Source organism: Hyperoodon ampullatus (genome assembly GCF_949752795.1).
Source record: "Hyperoodon ampullatus genome assembly, chromosome: 11".
Classification (NCBI taxonomy): domain Eukaryota; kingdom Metazoa; phylum Chordata; class Mammalia; order Artiodactyla; family Ziphiidae; genus Hyperoodon; species Hyperoodon ampullatus.
The window spans coordinates 79,977,484-80,002,901 of NC_136924.1; the positions used below are offsets into that span (position 1 = coordinate 79,977,484).

At 38.7% G+C, this 25,418-nt stretch overlaps 1 protein-coding gene across 3 annotated transcripts in view; it reads right to left on the bottom strand.

Moving 5' to 3' along the window:
- The window catches only part of PPFIBP1 (PPFIA binding protein 1), a gene marked incomplete at both ends in the record, with an annotated part of 76,723 nt that overhangs the window by 43,759 nt on the left and 7,546 nt on the right, over nt 1–25,418 (bottom strand). Inside the window, 7 exons of one of the 3 annotated variants that reach the window (XM_079714699.1) lie at nt 1,537–1,598; nt 3,045–3,077; nt 4,807–4,921; nt 6,704–6,796; nt 11,228–11,359; nt 12,385–12,498; nt 13,589–13,675. In XM_079714699.1, the coding sequence (XP_079570825.1) occupies nt 1,537–1,598; nt 3,045–3,077; nt 4,807–4,921; nt 6,704–6,796; nt 11,228–11,359; nt 12,385–12,498; nt 13,589–13,675 (636 nt within the window). Of the gene's footprint in view, nt 1–1,536; nt 1,599–3,044; nt 3,078–4,806; nt 4,922–6,289; nt 6,383–6,703; nt 6,797–11,227; nt 11,360–12,384; nt 12,499–13,588; nt 13,676–25,418 lie in introns of all 3 variants that reach the window. The other 2 variants (XM_079714700.1, XM_079714701.1) reach the window with 2 other exon arrangements.

A 25,418-nucleotide genomic window follows, 5' to 3' on the forward strand; every position in this document is an offset into this window, starting at 1 on the left:
GTTAGCTTTCCAACATGGCAATTTAATTATCTCACTGTCCAAGGTCTAAAGCTGAGAACCCAAATCATTACATCATTAGCCTCGCCATAGAACTCTCTCACAGACCCAACTCCTCCACCTGTATCTCCTGCTCCAGAACTTTCCCAGCACGCACTGGCTGTTTCAAGCCTTGGTTTTGAGACACATTTTCACTCATGGATCCTTTGCCCAGAATCCTTCATTTTCCTGATGAATGACTCTTTGCTCTCCCTCAGAATTTGCCCAAATACGTCCTCTTTGAAGACTTCTTGGAACCACCAAGAAGTTACATCACTCTTGCTGCTCCTAGAGAAGTTTGAGCATTTAGTAAGCCCTCATTCAACACTGGGAGTTTCATTTGTTATTGTTGCTTTTTGGGGGAGAGAAATTAAAACAAAATGAATTTTAGTGATTTGTTTTCACATTAAATCTATGTGGGCAGCTTGCTAATGACTTTTTTTTTTTTTTTTGATGTGGGGAAGACTAGCAAAAAGAAACCTATATATGGGTAGGTGGGTAGGAGAAAGAGTTTATTTCCATTGAATAAAAATATTCCAAGAATAAAAAAGGATGAAAGGCAATAAATAAATAAATAAATAAATATACAAACAGAGTAGGCAAGAAAGAATTAGAGAAAGAAGCTTATGATGAGAGAAAAAGATCAAAACAAAGTTCTTTGGCATTTGCTTGGTTTTTATTTCCTTGAAATTACTCTTTTCGTGGGAAAATGTCTCCTTGTTCTATTCATTAAAGAACACAGGGGGAGAGCAGTTCTGATGACAGGAGCTGAACCTGCCTGCTGGGTATATGGCTGGTCAGGGAAGCCAAGAAGAAGCATGTTTCCTTAGTAGGGTCCCTGCATCCCTGCTCTTAGCAGGATGAAGTAAGGAGAAGCAACAGCTGGAGGAAAGGCCCTCTTGGAGACCTTAGCATTAGGTCAGCATAGCTAAAACAAAGCCGAGTGCCATCCTTGATTACATGGTGCCTGTGCTTGTTTCCTGGTATCTCACCATCAGGAGAGCAGAGATAATCCCAGATGTGAAAGAGGCCAGGAGTGTGAAGGAAATAACATGTTCCTAGAGAAGAAAATCAACATGATCATGAAGCTAAAGTTGCCATGGCTACCTCCTTCAGAGTTCATAGGGCAGTACAGAATTTCCAGGGACCACAGAAAGGATGTACTATGGCCTGTATCCTTTGTCTCATTTGTCACCTGAACATAAAGAGCTGATCTGATAACCTGAACATTTTCTAAATTCAAGGCAGTGGGCGGGAGGGGTAGATTCTCAGTGGAGCCAGTGCTGCTGGTCTCCATTCCTGTCTGTGCAGCACAAGTACATCTATGACCCGCCCTCCGAGAGCAGGCCCACTTGGGCAGGAAGGGAGAATGCTTGCCCCTTAATGTCAGCTGCGTTTAGGCGATGTTCTTTCAAACTGGGATATCTGATGAGAATGTATCGAATGATAAAAATGATGTTATTACACATCCAAATAAACACTTAAATTTCATCTAGTTACCTTTTCTTCATTTGCTGCCATCAAAGACTCCACAGCCTTTTTCATTTTTTGTACTTCAATATCTGAAATATCACAACATCAAATCAGAAGTCTGTTTAGTTAACTTGTGTGACAATAACAAGAAGCTACTGACTCTTCAGATTGAAATGTTGCAAGGTAAAGATGTTAATAATTTGTTCCGCTTTCTTTTTTTTTTTTTAAAGGCACATTTACCATTCATATTCTCTTTCAGGGAAAACCTGAAAAATGAACACTTTCTAACTCACCTTAATAGTCATCATTCCAGAAAGAAAACAACTACCCTCTCTCAAAGCAAAAACAAAATCCTCATAAGAACACTGAAGATGAAATTTCAGTGCTATAACAATAAAAATACAGAGTTTTCAAAGAAGAAACTTATAAAGCAGGTGAAAGCAATGAATGGTGTATATATGACAAAAGCAGAGAAAATGATGTTCGGTTATAACCAAGATGGAGACACAAATGGTAAGAGCCTGAAGGAACGTGATATTTACGTGAGTATCATGCTAAGAAGCTGGCTGTAGGTTCCATACAGAAGAATAACAAGTACTTTGCTTCATCTATAAGCTTCATTTCCAGTCTATTTTAAAACGTTTTTCAACAATACTATTTTAAAAGGCCAAAGTAAGTGATTCTCCTTAAAATGTGATATTCAAATACAAAAGCATGTTACTTTAGTAATAAAAAAACAAACATTTTAAATATGGAAAGTCAACCCAAAATGAAATCACAAATTAAAAAAATTGAAACAGAGGAAAAAGTTCAGCTAAAGTTGTCAGCTTTTGAGGACCAAAAAATACTACTGAAGGTAAATTTTAAAACAGTGGTGCATCATTCAGCTCTGATACAATACTTTCAATTAAGGTATACTGTTTAGGAACTGCTTTTCTTTTTCTTTTTTTTTTTTAATGGCAAATTCCCTTAAGAACTTAATGTCTGGAGGAAAGTCCGCTAAGGCTTTATCTTTACACTGCATTAAATCTAGTCTCTGTTAGTCAGCCTGGGTACAATTTCTTTTGTAACACAAGAGGATGTGTTTATAGAAGCCCTTAATATAGGTCTCAGTGAAAAAGTGGGCTACAAAACATTGGAAAACAAAAGCAAAGTTCAAAATAATCTTCAACTGTGGTTAACTGTAAAAACAGTAGGTTTTCATAGGAGTATAAACATTATTTTCTCCTCGGACCCTGTACCTACTGGGCCACGGAGAAAACGCTGCCTCACCTCCACCACTCTGAGTGCTCTGGTATATCCTGCAGAGCAAAAGGGCTGAACCAGGAACAATAAGCAAAACGGTCTTTTACTCCTTGTTTTATTGTTTGTTTATTTGCCCTCTATTTTGTACACTCTGAAGAAATGGGGAGCTTATTGATGAAGCAATTTTACATCTCTGGGGAGAGAAATGTTTTAAAAACACATGCAAAGAACAGTCCAAGTAGTACTTTTGGTGAATGTAAAGGCTGATGGAAATATACCAAAAACCTTACTTTTGTCTTTGAGCTTCTTTTTAAAATTTTCATCTGTGCAGGAAAACCCATCGAATTGGAAGTTAGCATACATTACAACAATAAGTAATATTTTAAAAGCACTATTATCTGGTCTCCTTTTACCTAAAATAAAGAGACTCTAACCTCATTAAACTGAATATTAAGCATTATTTTTTGACTTTAGGACTGATACTACAATATAATATGCCCTCTGTGAGGTTAGAAAGAGAACCTAATGTTAATCAGAAGATGTAAATCTGAGTTACTATCTCTTTTACTTCATCTTTCTGAACTTTGATTTTCTTGTATTAAAATTGGGCCTTCGGAGTACGAGTGCTTCTTACACTAACTGGGATGAAAAACCAGCTAATGTTGCATTGGTTGTTTTTTACATTTCCATTACAGTCTGATATGTGACCCTCCTGAATGTGATTAGGACATTGCTTATGTCATATTCATCTCACTGCTCAAGTTCAACAACACTGAAGTGGTCCATCTCCTGTTCACCAAGATGAGTCCACTGATCACGCAGGTAGATGTTATGTCAACATCAGATTCCATGAAGTTTCTAAACACTTGTTCTTAATGCCTGGCTGTGTACTGCTAACAAGTGGTTCACAGACCAGTGCTAGTCCTCAGATCCGACTTTGGGTAGCATTACTCTAACATAGCCAACATAGCCTCTATGATTCCATTTTTATCCTTAGAATCTTGAAAGCATGACTTGTCTGTGAGTGTCCTTGAAGAACATACATTCTACACATGCCAAAATAGAGGGGAAAAATCCATTTCCTTCAATGTTGGATGAATTGAGTTTTCTGATGGACAGGGGATTGTGATACCTACAGGTAAATAAAACCAGGGTATTCTAGAGCCAAGAAGACTTTGGAGGTAACCTAATTCAAGCCCCTCATTGTACAGACAATAATAGATAAAATAGACAAAATAGATAAAGCAATAGATTAAAATGTACCAAATCTACACTAACTGGAATTTGTTCTGTTTTGAATGAGTCCGAAGTTGCTTTTGCCATATCATTTGTTATAACAAAGAAAGGTTAAATTTGACCGAGTGTTGTCAGATGTTACAGGCATATATATTTCCAAATATAATTTTTTAAAAACCCACATTTCATTCAAGTTATTTTCTAGCAGGTATAACCTACATTATGAAAAATTACACTCCATATAATGTCCAGGACAAACCTCCTCAATTTATGAAAACAATTTTTTGGATAAATTCATACAGTTTTCCCAAAACAGAATTAACCTATTTTGCTTTCTAGAAGGTTGAGGGCTCAATGCATGATAAGAAATGTTCATTAACTTTCCAAAGATACAGAGCCTTCCCTCTCTCCTCTCAAAAAGGCAGGCAAGGTTCCTAAATGCTTTACTTTATGTTGTCTCAAGTTCAGTTCAGAGGGGAATAATCTTGGGACATAGTTTTGGTTCCTTTTAATTCTTTCTGACACTTCCTTGTATTGCAATTTGGACATCATGGGAATTTACCATGTAGTAATCTAAAATAAAGTCCCACTAAAGTACAGAGGTGCCCTTCTCCAGCTGCTCAAGAGGAAGTTAACAGATGCCCAAGCACAGTAAAGAGGCTTGGAGGAGTCCCTGAAGTCCTGGGCCCAGATGGCTTCTGCTACTCCTCTCTCTCTTAGATGCTAATGGTACACATCATCTAACATCAGTTTCTTTTATAGATCTTGGACGACTTTAACAAAATAAGAGAACAAATGTTAAATACATATTCTTACCTCGATCAAGAATTTCAATCCCTTCTCCTTTCATCTTGCAAACCAATTTTTCTTGTAGTCTTTTTACTTCGGATTCCTTCTCTTCCAGCTGTTCTTTTAGAGATGCCAGTTCCTCCTACAAATGATAAATTCATTTAAAAAGAGTAGATTATGACTAAAAGGGAATATTCAGAGAGTCTGTTAACTCTTAAGTCAATAATTAGTGTTTGTGAATGAAACAAAAAACTACAAGAATTTAGACACAAACTTCAGAAATCAGACAGTGGCAATGATAAGCAGGAAGCAAGACAATTAATAAAAGTACAACTTATAATAATTATGGTATAATTATTTCAAGTTTCCTTGTGACCAAATTAAAAATAAATCTTTTAAAGTGTGATTAGGACTAGGGCAGCCCTAAGGTTTAAATCTTATGTTAAGTAAAAAATCTGAACAAGTTAATCAAGGAAGATAATCAAATTAGATGCTTAGTGTCATACAAGCAAAACAAAATGCAAATTGGAAAATAATATATTAGACTTGCTTGACATTTATTCAGCATTTCAAGATGGCACTCATGTTCCCTGGACAAGATAGAGCTTAATTAGTGGGTAAGGTAGCACGCGATGAACAACTTTAGTCAAATCATGGGACCAAATAATTCACCCTCATCACTAAGGTAAAAAAATAGAATCTCCTACAACAATGGAAAAAAAGAGATTTAGAAAACAGATTTTAAGTCTTTTTTTTTTTAACTACACAACTATTTAAGACCCCAAATCCAATGTGCTATCTATCTACTAATGTTTGTTTCCATTTCATTTTGGTAAAGAATTAGCTTTGACAAATTTAAGTTTTGCTGGCTTTATTTAACCCAAGAAATAAAGCTATGCAACGCTAATAAGTGCACTTTTATTTTTCTTAATATAGTTTCAGTCTCTAAAGATACGTACTATGTTTAGTATTATGAGAAGATGTAGCTCTCCAATGGAGCTAAGAAGTTGGCCCTATAGTTTTTGTTTATGGTAGGAATGGACACCAAATACAAGGAATTTTCAGTAGCACTGGCAAAAAGTGCTGCTTGTTCTCACTGTGCTTCTAAGCAGTAACTTCTACTCACTGCCAGGACAGAGTTAACCGATGTACACATTTATTGTCAAGAAGGAAGAAAACAGTGTCTACTATTGATACCAGAGTTCTTTCACAGGTGAATTGCTGCAATTATTTTACCATGCTTGAATCTCAGATAGTCCAAGAGAGTGAGATTTAATTTATAAACGAATACTTTTATTTTACCTGCTTATTGTTTTTCACTATTTCATATGTTTCTGAAAACAATATTAGGGATCGTATTGTCCCTCTAATCAGCTTTAAACATATTTTTAAAGAACAGGTGACACACACACAAAATGAATGCACACACCACTAAAAACACCATCACAGCAAAACAACACAAGCCAGAAAGCAACAGGCCATGGACCCCATTACCCAAGGTCTACTACACCTTCAGGGACTCCCACTTTTGTTCCATCCGCTGCTTTTCATACTGCATCTGACCCACCTTGATTTTCATGCTAGAAAGTTTGGCCATTAAAGACTGGTAGAGAGACAGGAGTGAAAGAAAACTACAGATAGAAAAAGACAAGCTAAGTAACCAAGAAAACAGTATCAGTTTATAAAGGAGGTTAGATAATTAAGAGAAATGACAGGCTATGTTCTATCAGATTAGTTAAACCCTGATTCTTATTCAGAACAGTAGTGTTTAAATTCAAGATGGTCTCCAGCTTGGGGAAAAACTTCATTCCCTTGTAAAATGCCTTCTCTATCATATACTAAGTAGAACATGTATTTTATTTATATTATTGATTGTAGATAGTGAGCCATTTATATAAAAATTTTTGCCATTGTGAGAACTTACTTTGGTAGATTTCAGCTTTTTTTCATTCTGAAGTCTTTCATTGTCCATTTCACTGACTCTTAACCTCAAATCATTGATCTCCTGCATTAGCCCCTGTCCAAAAAGCGACAAGGAAATACATTAGGAAAGCAGTAACACACTTATCTACCAAAATAGCAGCTTGGGGGCTTCCCTGGTGGCGCAGTGGTTGAGAGTCTGCCTGCTAATGCAGGGGACACGGGTTCGAGCCCTGTTCTGGGAAGATCCCACATGCCGCGGAGCAACTAGGCCCGTGAGCCACAACTACTGAGCCTGCGCGTCTGGAGCCTGTGCTCCGCAACGGGAGAGGCCGTGATAGTGAGAGGCTTGCGTACCGCGATGAAGAGTGGCCCCCACTTGCCACAACTGGAGAGAGCCCTCTCGCAGAAACGAAGAACCAACACAGCAAAAATAAATAAATTAAAAAAAAAAAAAATAGCAGCTTGGAAATCTTCAGTCAATAGCTCCTGAGTTAAAGCTGGATGAATGAGATCAGACAAATGAAAATGAATGTGTCTCCTTGAGAATTAAAGCATCTTTCCATTGAAAACATTGCCTCTGCCCTAAAATGATGGGATTGATTATGAAAGTGAAAGGTGACTAAAATTTTAAGAAATGTAGCTGATCGCTTACTATCACTGGGCAAATATTTCTAGACTAAAAATCACTATATGAACTCTTATCTTTTAAAATAAACCAGAGAAATTTTCTTTAGTAAAGTCATTTACTTTTAGAGACTTTTCAGTGATATATGGGTATTTATAAAAATACTTTAATAATTTCTTAATTTTTCTACAAAAAAATAGATTGTTCATCAGCCCAATCTTGGAGAATCAAATGAAATTTAAACACTTTAGACCAAGGATTCACAACTTGAGGGTAGATGAGGGCCTTATCATTTACAAATATATTCAGTATCATAATAATTTTATATTTGGAAAATGAAAAAGCAATCCTAATGTTTTCATAATACAAATACAATCATACAACTTTTCTACTTTTATTTTAAAAAAACTAATTTGCTTATAAAATTTGTCTAAATATTCTGAGCAATAGTGACATATCTTTGTCCAGAGCCCAGAGAATAGGAAATGAGAATGTGAAACAATACCAACTTATCCAAAAGCAGGGCTCAAATACTCTGTGAAGACTTTTTTTTTTTTTAACCACAAGGCACGAAGACCCCACCAATGGTTAACGTGTTTTTGTTCCTTTCTTTTCAAGACATTTATTCCTGAGTCACAGATTCATAGACGGAAAAGAATTACACAAGAATACTGTAAAAAACAAATAGAACAATGCAATAAGAAATAAAACGTTTTTATTGAGGGATTATTCTAAACTTCTAAGTGTAAGAATTAATCTCACAGGGGCTAGAAAAAAGGATGCTGTTGTGAAATACACTTCTCAGAAAACCTACAAGCTTTTAAATTGTAGTTTCTTGTAAAAGGGGGAAAAGTACTACCTAGTATTATATAATAATTACTTATTAATATTAATTATAATTACTATTAATACAATGTTTCAATAAGAGGATGTCTATTTTCTCCTTTTATGAATGAGGTAAATAACTGCTTGACATCATTTAATAACATTTTAGTTGTGAGTCCTTATGTACAAGTTCAGAATTCAAGTTCAAGGAAAAAGTCAGTTTCTCCCATTTATTTATCTCCCACTTATTAACCATCTTTGCATAATATGAATTCTTAGTAGCCTTTCTTAATCAATCTGGTCTTTCTTATATATATTTTCCCACTTTCTTATTGGTAAAAAACAGCTTTGAATTCTATTGGATTGTTGTATTTTACCACTTCCTTTAGAAATAGTGGCAATTTGTAAAGAAGAAGAAACAAATGAAGAAAATAGAATTATAAATTGAGGTCATTTTTCTACTAAAAAAAACCTACCCAATCATCCTTTGTGGCAACACTATAAATATGAACATAAATTTCTAATCTGAAAGAAGCCCTGTCCTCCCATGAAAAGTCAAGCTGGAAAATCTGGAAGTAGCTCCTTAATATGAAACTTTTAAAAATGTAATACAAATTATTTCCAACTAACTTCTTATCAGAAGTTCAGTACTGCTTTAAAAAGAAAATTCCTGTTATTTTTTCCTTTTCAGAAAACTCTTCAGGGCTCCACAGAAACTCATTTCTGATATCTGTATTCTTACCACAAGGGGGCACCATTGAACGATGCCAAACATCTATCAGTACTTCCTGGGACAGGCAAGCCCTCAATCTTCCAAAGTTTCAAGACTCTTACCCCCAGTCTTTTGGAAGTATCTATACTTCTTCCCCCCACTCCAATGTTTTCTTAGAAATTAATCTCCAAATAATCTAAAATTCTAAGACAATGAGCATTCTATGCTCATTCTAAGAAAATAAGCATATTCAATTTTAATTTTTTTAGGTTTAATTTTGAAGACTACTTTATTTTCATGTTTAACAAAGTTTATCATATATCCCATAATCTCTGAGTATGTGCATGCTATATTTTAACAATAGTGTTGAATGTTTATTAGAAAATTATCAGGGATTACTACAAGTTTGATAACAAGATCACCTTGCATATGATTGAGGGAATGCACGAGTGAAGCAAGGAAACCCGAAAAAAAGGATTTATAAAAAATGCAGACAAATTCAAGAGATGTAGATATTGCTCTGGGGTCTTACCAAAAAAAAAAAAAATCCTAAAACAGCTACTTCAATTTAGTCCCAATATTTGGTTAACATCTCATATCCAAATTAACCACAGTTGTGCCGGTTAAGACTTTCCCTAAACTTTGTGTGTATAATAAGGTCACCTCTTAATGCCCCAAAACTATAAACTTCTTTCCTGACACCAGAGTTAGCTCCATTGCCATGTTATCCATCTGTTGACTGAATTCTATCAATGTGTTCTGTAGCAGCTGTGGAGTCAGGGAAAGACAGAAGGGAAAAGAGGAAATATCCAAACAGACTTTTAAAGAAAGCACAAAAGCTAGAATTTTAATGAAAGTAGGTAACTTCCTAAGTTTTGTTTTAAAAGCCCCAGTCTCAATTAAATGAAAAACATACTTATATAGGTGACTGACAAAGAGCTTTAAGATTAAAACATGAGTTAAGTTGGGGATTTCCTTTTGCTACTGAGAAAGTAATACATATACCAAGACTTTCTATTATAGTTACATCTTCGACAGAAAATTTAATTTTAAAAATAGCAATGGAGGGCTTCCCTGGTGGCGCAGTGGTTGAGAATCTGCCTGCCAATGCAGGGGACACGGGTTCGAGCCCTGGTCTGGGAAGATCCCACATGCCGCGAAGCAACTGGGCCCATGAGCCACAATTACTGAGCCTGCACGTGCGATAAAGAGTGGCCCCCGCTTGCCACAACTAGAGAAAGCTCTCGCACAGAAACGAAGACCCAAAACAGCCATAAATAAATAAATAAATAAATAAATTTAAAAAAATAAATAAAAATAGCAATGGAGTAAACCTTATTAAATTCAGCTCTAGGAAGGACTTTCACACAGTGGATAACACATGTGGATAATATATATCATATCGTGATGGCATGCAGTGAGCAGAAAACAAATATTTGAAATGAAGATAGAGGGGGAAAGTAAGTAAATGATTTCTCCTCTCTCCTTCTTGGTACCCATTTTTCTAATTCAGTATGACACCTCTCCATACCCCAACTGAAGAAACAAAATAAAGAGAAAGGAAGAGATGGCCCTAGGAGAGAAAAAAGTTCTTTATATTTATTTTCAAATGAATAGATTTCATATGGATATGCTCTGAACTCCCCCCTTGACAAAAAAGCAATTAACAAATAAGAAAACCTGGATTAACAATAAACTAGGTCAAACAAACAAGAAAGCATGTTTAGCCAGGAAAATGGGTATTTCAAGTTGTAGAATCTACCCTGAATTTCACAAAAGTATACTGAGCTGTATTTATTTGGAATGATTTACATGTGGATTAGACCAAAAGTAGAAGGCCAAATTAAATGACCTCTAAAAATCTGCGATTTTTATGATTACATAATGAAAGCATGTTTGCTATACACATTTTAAAATCTACTTATTACAGAGTAAGTAATCGGTGTGCTTAAATAAGAACTACTAGTAAAATCATGCACTTGAACCCATTATTTCCACAATGAAGAAAATCAGTATGGATGAACAGATGGACAGATGGATGCATGGATGGCTAGATAGATAGACAGAAGCTCCAAATGTCCGAAAGTCAAAAGTCAAAAGGCAAGTGAAAGGATTAATATTTCATATCAAAAGTCTCAAGCTAAAAATTACCACTATCATTTAGTGATAAAAAGTCAGTGTAAGTTTATTCTTAAAAAGAAGCATGGATAATGAGGGAACATAGTAATTAACTGTCTCTCCTTCACAACTACAAGGAATTTCAACTTGTTCTAGGAATACGTATGTGCGAGATATATAAGTATGCATATATATGTGCATACATATGTAAATGTATATAAAGAGAGAGGAAGGGTATCACTTACTTCTGTGTCTCTGAATCTATCTTCGTAATCCAATCTGTCCTTCTCTACAGCTGTCAATTTTAACTTCAAGTTAGATATTTCAGCCATCAGGTCCAACTTCTGAGTTTCTAAGGATGTCCTGCTCAGAAGCTCCTATTAGAATTTAAGAGATACATCCAAAAGTTGTTTTATTGTAAACAGCCACATATGGATGCATCTCACTTATGACTACAAAGCAGTAACTCTTAAGTAGAGGATATGAAGATTAATTACTAAATAGATACATTTGGAAAAAAGTATTTGCTTTAGTTACCCTTCAAAGAGCCAAACTAATGCTCAATAAGCATTATATTGATACACACATATATAAACATATATATTCTTAAGCCTGATGATAACACTGATGATGCTATTATGTTTGCTATGTGCCAGGCACTGTTCTTACAGGTATTCAGTGGTTCAGTCCTCAAAACAACCTTATGAGTTAGAAACTCATAGGATAATTCATGAATTATTCTTATTCAACAGACAAGGAAGCTAAGGAACAGAGAGGTTAAGAACTTGCAGAAAGTCATACAGCAAGGAAATGGCAAAGCAGAGACTCAACCTTAACAGTCTCGCTCCAGTGTGTATTCTACCTGCTGTATTATAGGCCCTCTCATAGACGAGCACCATATGTGTGTGTACCCACATACATTATAACATTTTTCCAATAAGTCATATAAGGTACTTATCTTTTTTCTTAATCATAAAATATACATTCATGGTTGGAAATTAGGAAACCATATGAAAGCATAAAGGAGACATTTAAAATTATCTACAATCCTATTAATATTTTATTCCAGACTCTTAATTGCAGTGAACACCTTCTACTGTGTGTATGTGTTTAGAGACCTGCTACTCTAGGTTTTTTGCTTAAAATAAGCCAGGGGACTTCCCTGGTGGTCCAGTGGTTAAGACTCCACGCTTCCACCGTAGGGGGCGTGGGTTTGATCCCTGGTCGGGGAACTAAGATCCCACATGCCGAGCGGCGCAGCCAAAAAGAAAAAAAGTAAAATAAACCAGGCTAAGTGAATCACGAAATTCACCACTGCATCAGAGCAAACACAACATATAAATGTAGCATCTCAAATAGGCCAGCAGAAAAACCCCACCTTGGTACCGGCTTCTGAACATACCTGTTGCAGCATTTCTTCTGTGGCATTCAACTTCTCTCTGTGCTCTTCAAGGCAAAACTCCAAATCGCGAATCTTTTCTCCCTGAGCCTCTACCTGGTCTGTTAACACACTTACCTGTATTTAGAGCAAAATATTGTAATGGATTAGGAAGAATTTGGGTCCCACTGCCAACTTTATTTCTCTACATAGAACAAAAACTGGGATGATGTTATCACTCATTTGGCTGTAAAAAAAAGAAATCTGAGAATTAATAAGAAACCAGACCTTCACACTCTTATTTATGTGATGCTTATTGGTCTGAGGACTCCTATTCAATTTTCAAGGAAGTTAGGGCTGATTGGGGACACTTTATAGAGAAAGAGCATATACAGAAATTATCTTTTTTGAGGGATGGTGGGGGTAGGAGGTGGTATTAGAGATTAAGAGAGGAAATGAAGTTAATGTTTGAAAGAGAAGTTATCAAGGACTATTTAAATCTGACGCTTGACAAACAAAGAGTCCAGGGAATTCAAATTCCATGAGATCTTTCATGATCACACCGTCCACGAATGTGCTCGAAAGCCAGGGTGTAGCTCAGAGGTCCAAGAGGAGCCACTGGCTTAGTCCTTCCTCCCCAGTGCTTACTGCAAACCTGAGTTGTCCTCCCAGCGATCAACAGCCTAGTAAATAGGCTTCAGTTCTTTTAGCTCAACATACCAAAGTAAAACTACGGGCCAAGGATTTAAAAGATTATGAAGGAGAGGAAAACTCTAATCTAGCCTACAAACAGGACTCCACTACCCACTTTGTGCTTTGTTTGGTCCATGGTATCATTTTTAACATTGAAAAATTAAACATATATTCAGATTCAGAAATACTTATTCATATTTATGGAATAGCTGTATGAATATACAGACACACATATATAGTATACAAATCAGAATTTCTGCTATATATTAAAAAAGAAACAGATCACATCAGAAAATCAGATGACACTGTGCCTGTCATCAGACTGGCCCTTGAAGAGCAGAGCCTGAGAAGTGTTGTTCACATGTAAGCTTGTTCTGCCACAGTCCTCACCGCTCCTGAACGTGTACAGATGGCCTACTGCGTTTATTTCTATTAGCAGTCTGGCTCCTGCGAGCATCTGAACTTGCCATCCCAATTTAAAATGGTCTTTGTAAGTTAAGTCATGAGGGAAAAACAGCATTTAAAAATCACTTGCCTGAAGAACGAGAGATTCTTTATCATTTTCTAAACGTGCCAGCCTTTCTTGATACACATCTCCATTCCCAGGGAGGTGTCCATTTGTCTGAAAAAGGAAGTGATATGAGTAAGCCTGACCCTCTTTAAAACTGAACTACTGTGAGGGACTTCCCTGGTGGCGCAGTGGTTAAGACTCATGCTCCCAATGCCAGGGGCCCGGGTTCAATCCCTGGCCAGGGAACTAGATCCCACATGCATGCTACAACTAAGAGTTCACATGCCACAACTAAGGAGCCGGCTAGCCACAACTAAAGAGCCTGCCTGCCTCAACTAAAGACCTGGTGCTACCAAAAAAAAAAAGAAGAGTAAAAATTGAACTACTGTGGGTAAGTAAAAATTGCATATGCTTTTAATCCAAGGAACCTGAATTGAATTCAGCGCAGCGGTTACTGCCCTTAATAGAAAATATGAGAAGGAAACAGGGTTCATATACAAAGCAACAACAAGAACAAAAAATAACTCATCAAGAAGAAAATAATGACCCAAAAGAAACAGTGGCTACTGATAGTCACTGACAGTGGATGCCCACCTGGGCACGCAAAGCTTTGTGAGCGTGTGGTCGGGCACAAAATCGCTCTTTCTCCCTGAATGCCTCTATCCGCGGGAATGACCTGGGAGGTCCTTCCATTCCTGCCCTCTCCTCCCAAAGTCCCAAATCCAGGACTACCAATGCCGGCCTTTACACGGGAGACAGCAGGGGCAATTTACACCACCGCCCTCTTCCTGCTACTCAAGTCTTCAAATCACAGGACAAACCTTCCCTTCCCCCCACCACCTTTTTTTTTTTTTTTTTTTGCAGTACACGGGCCTCTCACTGTTGTGGCCTCTCCCGTTGCGGAGCACAGGCTCCGGACGCGCAGGCTCAGCGGCCATGGCTCACGGGCCCAGCCGCTCCGCGGCATGTGGGATCTTCCCAGACAGGGGCACGAACCCGTGTCCCCTGCATCGGCAGGCAGACTCTCAACCACTGCGCCACCAGGGAAGCTCTTCCCTTCCCCCTTTGAAGCCTTTCTCTTTTCCCCCAAGAGCTTAAGCACTGAGTCCACAATGACCTCCCCTTGCAGCACGGACTAGCCATGCTCATGGGTGATTTACCACATTCCGTTCTGAATTCATTAACTTCTCATGGGCTTGCTTGTTCACCTACTGTTACTCTAAGCTTCCAGGTAGAGCCTGCAAACTGGTATCATCTTGTAACCTCCACAGCATGCAGCCCAGGGCTCTACTTAGACTAGTGCTTACTCTTTGTTCTCCTCCCTTCTGCCCTTTTTTTTTTTAATCAGATTTGGGCATATTTATGGGTGGCACAAATGCCAAAGGAAGTACAGATTGGGAAAGGAAGTGTAGATTTTTTTCCTCAGCCGTCTTGTATTGCAATATATACAAGTGATTAAGGAGACAGATTGAAAAGGCTCACAGAGCACAGACAACATAAAAATGTCATTTTGAAATAGAGGAGTATATGTGCTGTGTCTCTTGGTATCTCATTTAAATAGTTCCTAATCACATAATGTGTAATCCCAATAGAATTTCCTGATCCCTCATTCAAATACAACAGAAATAAAAGCCAGTGGAGTCCAAAATGGTTAGATGGGGCCGCCCAGAGTTCAATTGAAAAATCAAATAAACAACCTCAGACTTCAAGAAAATACACACTGTACATGCTTACTGCCCAGAACACGGCTGATGTGACAGCAATTATTTTTCCAGAATTAAGTGCTTTTATCATTCTGCCTTTCCAATTAATGTATTTTTTAAGTATAAATTCTGAGAAGAACAAAAGTTATGTGTTGGGAAGGAAACAAAAACAAACAAAAATGGAGCTTCAACAAAAAAGAAAATTGCAGGATGTTTCTTCTTAAAACATCGGTGCACTGGATGTATTTCCCATGAGGCCACAAGAGAATCTGAAACTAATTTAGTAAGCATGCACTGTGTGGATAAAATTTTTAACATCACCTGCTTGACCACACATACCTGCACAATTATCACAGCATAATTCTATTTTTGTTGTAAACAGAAGTGCCCAGAATTAAATTACAAGTATTAGGAGGAGTCTGACGGAGTGGCCGGGATGACTTCCATCCCTGGGGACTACCAGGAAAATGAAATTTATGTTAACTTCTTGAGGACAGTTTTTTGGAAAACAGCCAGGATGTGTAACGCATGTTCTCGATCTAAGAAAGTGCTGAGACCAGCCCTATACAGCTTTAAATTCCTCATATTGGTTAGGAACATTAGCAGGCATCTGCTTTTAAAACTACGTAAGCAATGTTTTATAAACAGATCCATTTCATTGGGTAGAAAAAAAAAGCTTTCTGCTCAGTGAAGACATAAAACAAAAATCCTCTTTCTCCTGACTGAAGGAAATTAGAGCAAGATTAGAAGTGTGTCTAGGGCAAGTTCTAGAAGTGTTTCATGAAACCACTGCCTATGATATGGAAATAAGTTGTTTCAAAACCAGTTCTATAAAATTATTTAAAAATACTAAAAATTGACCACAATGAGCATATTCACGTTTCTTAACACTGTATTGATATTTACAAGCACTCGTAACACTCAAGAGTAGTTTATTTTTAAACACTAAATCACTCTAGGAACATAAAGCAAAAGAGCCACTACTGGAACGGTTACATGCTTTCAAAGCACTGTGTTGACTGACTCAAGCAGGTAAAGGTCTGTTCTATTCACGTTTATTTCTGTTTCTGCTAATTTTGCTACCTTTGCCTAAAAAATGTCAGCAAGAGGTAAATTCCGTTAGGCAACCACCCTACCGCCCCTATTCTTCCTCCGTCTCCTGTGCTCTACCCAGCAGACCACCCCAAGCCTCCCCAAACCCGGCACGCTCTCACATACCAATTCTATTCCCTCTGCATGGACTGTGTTTCCTACCCTTTCCTCCTTGTTCCTCACTCTTTTTTTTTTTTTTAAAGGAGAACCTAACCGTTCAGTTTTTTTTTTTAATGGTTCTCCTTGTTTTTTTTTTTTTTTTCTTTTTTTTTTTAGATGTTGGGGGTAGGAGTTTATGAATTTATTTATTTTATTTTTGCTGTGTTGGGTCTTCGTTTCTGTGTGAGGGCTTTCTCTAGTTGTGGCCAGCGGGGGCCACTCTTCATCGCAGTGCATGGGCCTCTCACTATCGCGGCCTCTCTTGTTGTGGAGCACAGGCTCCAGACACGCAGGCTCAGTAGTTTTGGCTCACGGGCCTAGTTGCTCCACGGCACGTGGGATCCTCCCAGACCAGGGCGCGAACCCATGTCCCCTGCATTAGCAGGCAGATTCTCAACCACTGCGCCACCAGGGAAGCCCAGTTCCTCACTCTTTAAGGTCCACCTCAAATGGGGCTTGGTCTGGAAAGTCTTCCTTGAATTGCCTGTTCACTTATATGCCAGTTACAGCATCCAGATGACCCTTCACTACAGCAGGCATCACACTGAAAGGACTAGGCTAGACTTGGCTACCTATGCATCTCTCTCTTCCAACAGACTCTGCATTCTTTGTCGGCTCCTCTTTCCATCTGACGCGCAGTGAAGGACTGCTGCTAACTGCTGAATGAAGGAACGATGATAGGTGCTCAATAAAACATCAGACGAATAAAAGATGAATGAATGTTTGGTTCTATCCTGGCCTTCCTTCTTCTCAGTGAGACTTTTTTTTTTGACTTTTTTTTTTCTTTTTTTTTTTTTTTGCGGTACGCAGGTCTCTCACTGTTGTGGCCTCTCCCGTTGAGGAGCACAGGCTCTGGACGCGCAGGCTCAGCGGCCATGGCTCATGGGCCCAGTCGCTCCGTGGCATGTAGGATCTTCCTGGACCAGGGCAGAAACCCGTGTCCCCTGCATCGGCAGGCGGACTCTCAACCACTGCGCCACCAGGGAAGCCCTCAGTAAGACTTTTATTCACATTTCCTCTACCACTTGGTACACACACTCCTTTCCCCTCCAGCCTGTACCCCCCTCTTCCTACCACATTTAAGAGGTGACCTCAGAGCCTTTTTAATGGACAGTAATTGAGGTCCTCTTGCATGAACTCCCTCATATACTTCCTTCTTCAATGCACAACATTACGTGCTGCCTCCTACGTCTTACTTCTTCCTTCCTGCCAGTCTCAGGGGAACTGAGCCTTAACTCCTTCCTAAAAGCTTACCATTCCTCTACTCTGGAACCTTGATTTCCTGTCTCCCTGAGAACTGACCTACAATTATTGCCTCTTTCCTCCTCCTCATCAATTTCTTCCTCTCAATGAACTTTCGTCCATTCTCCTTTCTAACATCTACTCGGGGGTTCTGTGCCCACCCCTGTACGCCCTCCCACTCCTCTCTGCCTGTATCTTTCACAGAAATCCATCTTTCATAGCCAGTTCCCACCTCCTCCTCCTCCTCATACTGTGCCATTCTCTTCTCCTCTACTGACTTCTCTTCTGTGTCTCGTCTTGAACTTCACAATTAACTTTTCATCATATTCCACCAGGGAGGGCTTACTAGTGATTTTACGCGAGTTGGTCACTTATTCTTCCCGACAGTACCTCAGTATGAAACTCTCTTACATTTCTTTTGATTCTCCCATGATGCTTACAAAACCCTAAGCTCATAATTTAAAACATATTTGGTATAAACTCTTGTTGAGTCAATTTAACATCCAAAACACTTGAACACGAGCCCAAATTACTTTACTCAAAATCCCAGAGATGCCTTCAGAATAACTCTTTCTAGTTCAACTCATGACGCAACCCTACGTTGACCATGTTCAGTCCAGCTGAAAGTTTAAGTCAAAACTGGAATCAACTGGAGGATTTCAGCAACGTAATCGTCAACTAACGGTGTGTGGAAGGACGGGACTGTCGCACACCAGGGAGGGCAGGGTAGGAGATGCAGCTGGGCTGTAACAGTGATACTTTAATTTAATTAAGGAACCCATGGTGTTGGCCAGATTTTCCTGGCATAATGGAGGAAAAATGTCTACAAAGTTTGATTCCTCATAGAATTATAGAATCCTAGGGCTAGCCAGAAACCACACCTGAGAATGTGAACTGCCTGAACTCACGTGGCAGGTGCTACACGTAATATCAAGCACCATTTACTTTAGCCTTTGCCATCTAAGTAGAAGCTCTTCTTTTCATATTAACTTCCCCTTAATCATCAAATATAAATACACAATCAAGTAAAAAGATGTAATAAATGTTAACATCTTGCCTTATATGGGTCTCTTTTTTAAAATGTTTTTTTACAGAAAATTTAAAATATATATAAAAGTAAAGACTCTAATGATGAAACCCTTTGTACTCATCACCCAGTTTCAATAGTTATTAATTCATGGTAGGTGGGAGTCTTCTGTCTGTTATTTTTGCTGAAAGTATCATGCTGTGTTTTCCTCTGATTTTCTTGGTTCTGTTGCATTTTGTTGGTTCTGTTTGCATTAGCCTACACTTGGCCCTCTTTTGTCCCCAACCTTCATTTTTGGCTTGTTCTTTCCTAAGTTCTGTTGTCCTGTTAAAATCCAAGATCAACATACAAGCAGTGATTTGCCACAATTAAACTTATTTATAACATAGAACTCATTTTGAATATAACATTCCTAAATCAGAATGGTGAGTAACTAAATTAAAATAGGGAAAAGAAAATCAGTCCAATTTTATAAGGACAACAAATGTTAAGAAATAGTTGGACTAGTACTATCTCACACACACATACACACACACACACACACACCCCTCCTCATTCTCTCTCTCTCTCTCTCTCTCTCTCTCTCTCTCTCCATCCAGTAGATATATATAGTTTTAAAAACTGCCATGCCGGGCTTCCCTGGTGGCGCAGTGGTTGAGGGTCCGCCTGCCGATGCGGGGGACGTGGGTTCATGTCCTGGTCCAGGAAGATCCCACCTGCCGCGGAGCGGCTGGGCCCGGGAGCCATGGCCGCTGAGCCTATGCGTCTGGAGCCTGTGCTCCACAACGGGAGAGGCCACAGCAGTGAGAGGCCCATGTACCACAAAAAAAAAAAAAAAAAAACCCACAAAACTGCCATGCCCTTTTGACTTCATGATTCTGTTTCTTAAAATTCAGTATCAACAAAGGAAAGCGGGTTGCCGGGGGGAGTTCCCTGGTGGCCTAGTGGTTAGGATTCCAGGTTTTCACTGCTGTGGCCCGGGTTCAATCCCTGGTTGAAGAACTGAGATCCTGCAAGCCGCATGGTGTGGCCAAAAAAAGAGAAAGAAAGAAAAGGGAATGTGCAGTTCACGCAAGCTCCTTTAATTAAATGTTATCTTTAGCTACCAAAAGACATATCTAATACAGGGTCTTTCATGTCCTAATCACAGTATTATATCTGTACCACCGCATGCAAACATTTATTGCCTGCTCTCCTAGGAGAGACTGGGGAGGAGAAGAGAGTGAGATAAGACTTGAATCTTTCAGCCACAAGTATCTCAGTCATATTTCATTTCGGTCCAACACCGCAATAAGGCATCTCATACTCTTTTGTCCTAAGAGTCAAAGAACACTACACCATAACGTTGGAAATCAAGCCACCAGGCAGAGGCGGTGCTCCGCTGCCCTGTCCTCGCACTTGATGTGGTGTAATTAGGGTGGGGAGGTCTACCTTTGTGCTGTAAACAATCATCTCAGGGCAACACTGCTACCGTTTGGGGCCAGTGGAGCATCCCCTCCAACCGGCCAGTGCCCCTGCGTACTATAGTACCTCTGACTCCGGGTCAGTCTTGCAAACAGCCCACTTATTTTTCCTTCCTAAATTTCTATTGCAGTTCAGAAGAACAACGTCTTCAGGAAGCCCTCTATTTATTCCAAACTCTCAGCATCTCTGCTCAGAAAGAAAACCAAAAGGGGAAATAAACCTCATACACATTTCATCCCATCCCAAAAGCCCAATCATGACCCTCTCCTAGAAAGACATCAGTGTATTCAATGTTGTCAGAAAGTACATCAAAGACTGAAACTCCGAATGAGCCTGAATATATTCTGTACTTTCCAAGTCAAGATTAGAGATGTGGTCAAAATTAGACTATGGCTTTGAGGTTTTGTTTTTCTGGGTTTTAATTTTCACAGTGCTTGTTTCCCAGAGACAGAAAGTATCTTCTTAACTAAACAGTACTCTGGAGTGAGAGAAACCACCACAGCAGTAGGCCAGCCTCTGAGGGTCACTACTCCAAAAATGTAACTACATCTGAAATGCTGGGAAAGCAGCAGATGCCAAGTGCTTTCATCTGCCAGTCTTCTTAGAAATACAGTGAGAGAGCTTCCCTTGGAGTATTTGTGCCAAATTAAAATATTAATTGCCAAGATACAATGGCTATCCTGTTACACAGCTAGGGCATGCCAGCACCTCCCTCATGCGTGCATCCACAGCCAATACAGGGTGAGGTTAGACTGCTTTAGTCTCTCCTAAAGAGTTCTTTTAGACACTTTTCTTGAGGAGAGAAGATGGGCTGTACCCCCTCCTCACCTTATTTTCATGCACATCACCATGCTCCTGAAGCTTCTGTAGCAGGGAGGGGGTACACGATGAGGCTGCAACATTATCCCGGTCACAGGTGTACTCCAAAGTCCCCTGAGTCCCAGAAGGAGGGAGAACAGAAGGTCCCGTAGAAACTAAGGCCCAGCTCCTATTCTAGGAGGGCACCATATGCATTCATTCACCTGTTATTCATTCCTTTATTCATATTTATTAAAATCTAGCTATGTGACAGGATGCAGAGCCAGCGAAAGAACCAGATCAAGAAAAAATGCTGTCCCTATTTTTCTTGCCACTTATTCTTTCTTAACTCACTTTCATAAAAGAATAGAGGAATCTTTTTATTCAATTCCAACAACTACTGGTAGCCTGGGATTCCACTGAAAGTGCCTCTCTCACTGTTCACACAGCACTGGCCTCTCTTGATGGAGAATTCTGCTGACTTGGTCCATTTGCTTTCCTGTTTCTGTGGACCCTTTCCATGTGAGGTTTCCAGAAGCCTAAGGGAAAAACAGGTTTAACTTCAACCAGGATGTCCCAGTGAGACGTGGCATAACTCAGATAATTGTGACCACATATGGGATACAATCTTAGGATGTACCTTGTTTGCCAAGGCTTGAAAAAACATTCCCTGGAGGTACACAGGAAAAGAGAAGCTGGCCAGAGAGCAGCAGGGATCAGGGGATGGTGGGATGGGGATGGATTCTGTGGCTGAGGGTCAGGGACTCGGGAAGAACAGCCAGTAGCCCTGGAGAGAACATACCCCGTGTCTGAACTCTTTAAATAAATTATGAGTATTGTTATTTTTACAGAAACATTTAAACGAGGTACATTTAGGATTAATATTATCTTTTTTTTTAACATAGAGAAAAGGTAGAAATGCATTATAATGATTTAACAGGTCAGAAGCCAGTCAAGAACACCTCATTTCCCCCATTTTATACGCTACTTATCTCATGGCTTATGGTGCCTGACTTGCAGTTTTTACCATCAGTATTTTCATTCACTTTGTTGAAAACTGTCTTTTTGTAATTTCTGGTGATTTTGAGACTGCTTCATAATTAAAAATGCCAAATGATCAGACACTTTGGGATTTCAGGATCTGGTCAAGGTCATGAACCTCAGCTCCATCTACTGGAAAAAGCATTGTAAGAATGTTCTAGGAAAATTCATCGAGTTAGCTCTAAAGTAAACCAAAACTACTTGTTTGGCTCAAACAATTAGACATATTTTTCTATTTGCTCTCTTAAACTTTGAGCTTGATAAAGCACATAATTCTCCATTATTAATATTTGTGTTAACACACAACATTTCACAATCAAAACAGAGAATTATACTTCAGTTATTGAACAAATATGTTGTATTCAATTGATTTTTTTTTAACCACAGGAGACAAACTTCCAAGTCCTAAAAGAAACTTACTCATTCCTAGAAGGCTACAGGTATAGCTACCTGATTAAAACAAATTCATTCTTGTAGATTTAATACCCTTCACTCTAACAGGCTACTAGTGTTACTATTTTCTTTTTTCTTATCCAGCTTCTGATCATATGAAACAATTGAACAGGCAGCAGAAATCAGTAGCGAAGGAATAACCTGCACCCTACAGGAAACCAGGGGATCTTCCTGGCTTGGGTAAAATAATAGTTAGAAATTCAAATGCCCAGTTGCACTAATGAGTAGATTAGCATCAGTCAGTCAAGTACATGGACTCCCAAGTTGGCCATCATTAAACATGAAAGAAATCTTAATTACATAACTAGTATCATTAATAAGTTTTTCTAAAATATTGTGGAAGCTTCCCCATTGTCTGGGAAATATCTGTACTCTTTTATCAAAGAAGTAAACTGTAGAAATAATTGGTAACCTAATCCCCCTTGTAACTGGACTCATCCCTTTCTTTCCCTCATTGCAAAGGGTCCTGTTAAACGTTTCCCTCTGCTCTCTACAATCCACTCTTCAGTATTACCTTTTTGACTAACCCTCCACCAGGCTCACCGACAAACACTCAACATACATTAGCTTGTGGGATCCTCATAACCCTGTGTGGCAGAAACTATCACTCCCATTTTGCAGATGAGGAAACTGAGACAAACAGCTTAAGAAAATTTCCCCAAATCCTACAAGCTTCTAAGAGTCAGAGCCAACATTTAAAGTTCAAGTCTGCTGTCTCCGGAGCCAGCGTTTGTAACTGCCAATGTACAGCCCTGCCTTCTTTATCGTTCACAGCTTTTTTACGACAGGATCTCCTTTATTCGTTATTTTGATGATTATCCCACATACAATACAATTTGTAGGATTCTGTGTTCCTCCAATTCTAAGATGCCATTAAATTTTATCAAATTATTAATTTTAAAATTTTTGATTAGAGTAAAGCACACATAAAAGTTTACCATTTTAACCATGTTTACGTAGACAGTTCAGTGGCATTAAGTGCATTCTCATTGTTGTGCAATCATCATCACCATCCATCTACAGAACTCTTTTCATCTTGCAAAACTGAAGCTGTTGTACCCGTTAAATATTAACTTCTCATTCCTCCCTACCCCAGCCCATGGCAACCACTATTCTATTTTCTGTCTCCGTGAATTTATTTGACTACTCTAGGTACCTTATTATTTAAAAGAAAAAAAAGAAACAATCCCAGCTAAAACGTGTATAATAGATACCTCTTTTAAGATCGTAAGACACATCACAACTTCTGACATATTAAAATGGGAGAAAGCTATACTATCAGCAAATCATTAAATTGCAAGCCTTAAGACCCTAAAATTAAAGTCTGCTACAGGGTAAGCTCTGACTATTCATGTCACACCTATGCCTTTATTACTCCAAACACTCATTCCCATTCTCCCCTTCTTGCTTTGGGCTTTGCCCTTTGCCATCTTTCTTCTTTTATTTTTTTTCATTTTCTACGTGCTTGAGAAAATACATGTAATTTGGAAGGATTGGGGTCCACGTGAGGGGACAGATATAAATCAGTTGGACAAATATAAATAAGTTTAACCCTCCACAAACTTACCTCCCTGGACTCACATCTAGTTTTTTTTTATTGTCATTTTTTGGATGAAAACTGAATCTTTGTAAGGTATGTAAAGTATTTGTCATTTTGTGGCTACTTAACTTTAAAATGTCAAATATTAAGATAGAGAGCAACCCCAAACACAAATTAACAAGCCATTATGCATCCAAAGAATAAATTTAACACAATAAATAACCTCAGTTCATCCAAATGTATATGCCATTTAATCATTCATGGAGCATCATTTATCACAAATATAATTACTGACCACCTACTAAATGCCAAGCATTGTTCTAGGCAACATCGATACACTTTTGGTTTGTTTTAAACATAGGCAAAAATCTTTGATTCATGATGCTTCCATTCCAGTTGGAGAGATAGAAAATACATATAGATATGGCAAATAAATGTTGCATAAGAAAGTGGTGAGTTTTAGAAAAAAATAAAGCAGGGAGATGTACTACGAAGAATAAATATGTGAAATTTTAGATAGGGTGGCCAGGAAAGGCCTCACTGAGAGCACAACTTTTAAAGGAGAATGCAAGAAAGCTAGCCATACAGATATCCGAGGAAAGCACTTTCCAAGCAGAGTGAACAGCCAGTGCAAAGGCCCTGAGGCCAGTTTCCCCAGCATGTTGGAGAATCAGTGAGGAATCCCATGTGCCTGAAGTGGAGTGAAAGAGGGGAAGTGCAATGAGACACTAGGTCAGAAAGCAGTGAGGAGTAAGTCCTAAAGGCCTTGCAATCCAGCAAGTACTTTGGCTTCTCTCAGTGAGCTGTGACTATCACTGGAAGTTTCTGAAAAAGGTATGAATGACATGATTTAGGTTCAGATACCATCATCACCACTTTCAATCTTTTCCAGAAATACTGTAACAGAACAGATTGAGCACATATTAATGGAAATGTTTTGGACACAAGTGAAAAATTCAACTGCAGTACTCTCAAGCTATGGCTGCCATTGGCTGCCTCTGGATGCTGGCTGGGAATGGGTTCCTCTACCAGCATAAGTTTCTTTCCTATTACGTGCTGAATGGTCAGGAAAACATGGAGTAAAGAAGGGGTGAGAGAGGAAGTAGAAATAGCCTAAGGAATATGCTAGGAAATGTCTGGTTTCAGAGCATGAACAATTCTCCAAAGAAATCAGCAAACCTGGATACTTAAATATCTAGAGGAGAAACTTGCAGAGCAATTATAAAGTACAATAATGAGGCACTGTGTATTATAAAAAGTAAAATATCTCTAACTATCAAGGTTGCATAGCTGCACCACCACTAAAAGATGGATCGTACTGTTTGCGCTTGAAAT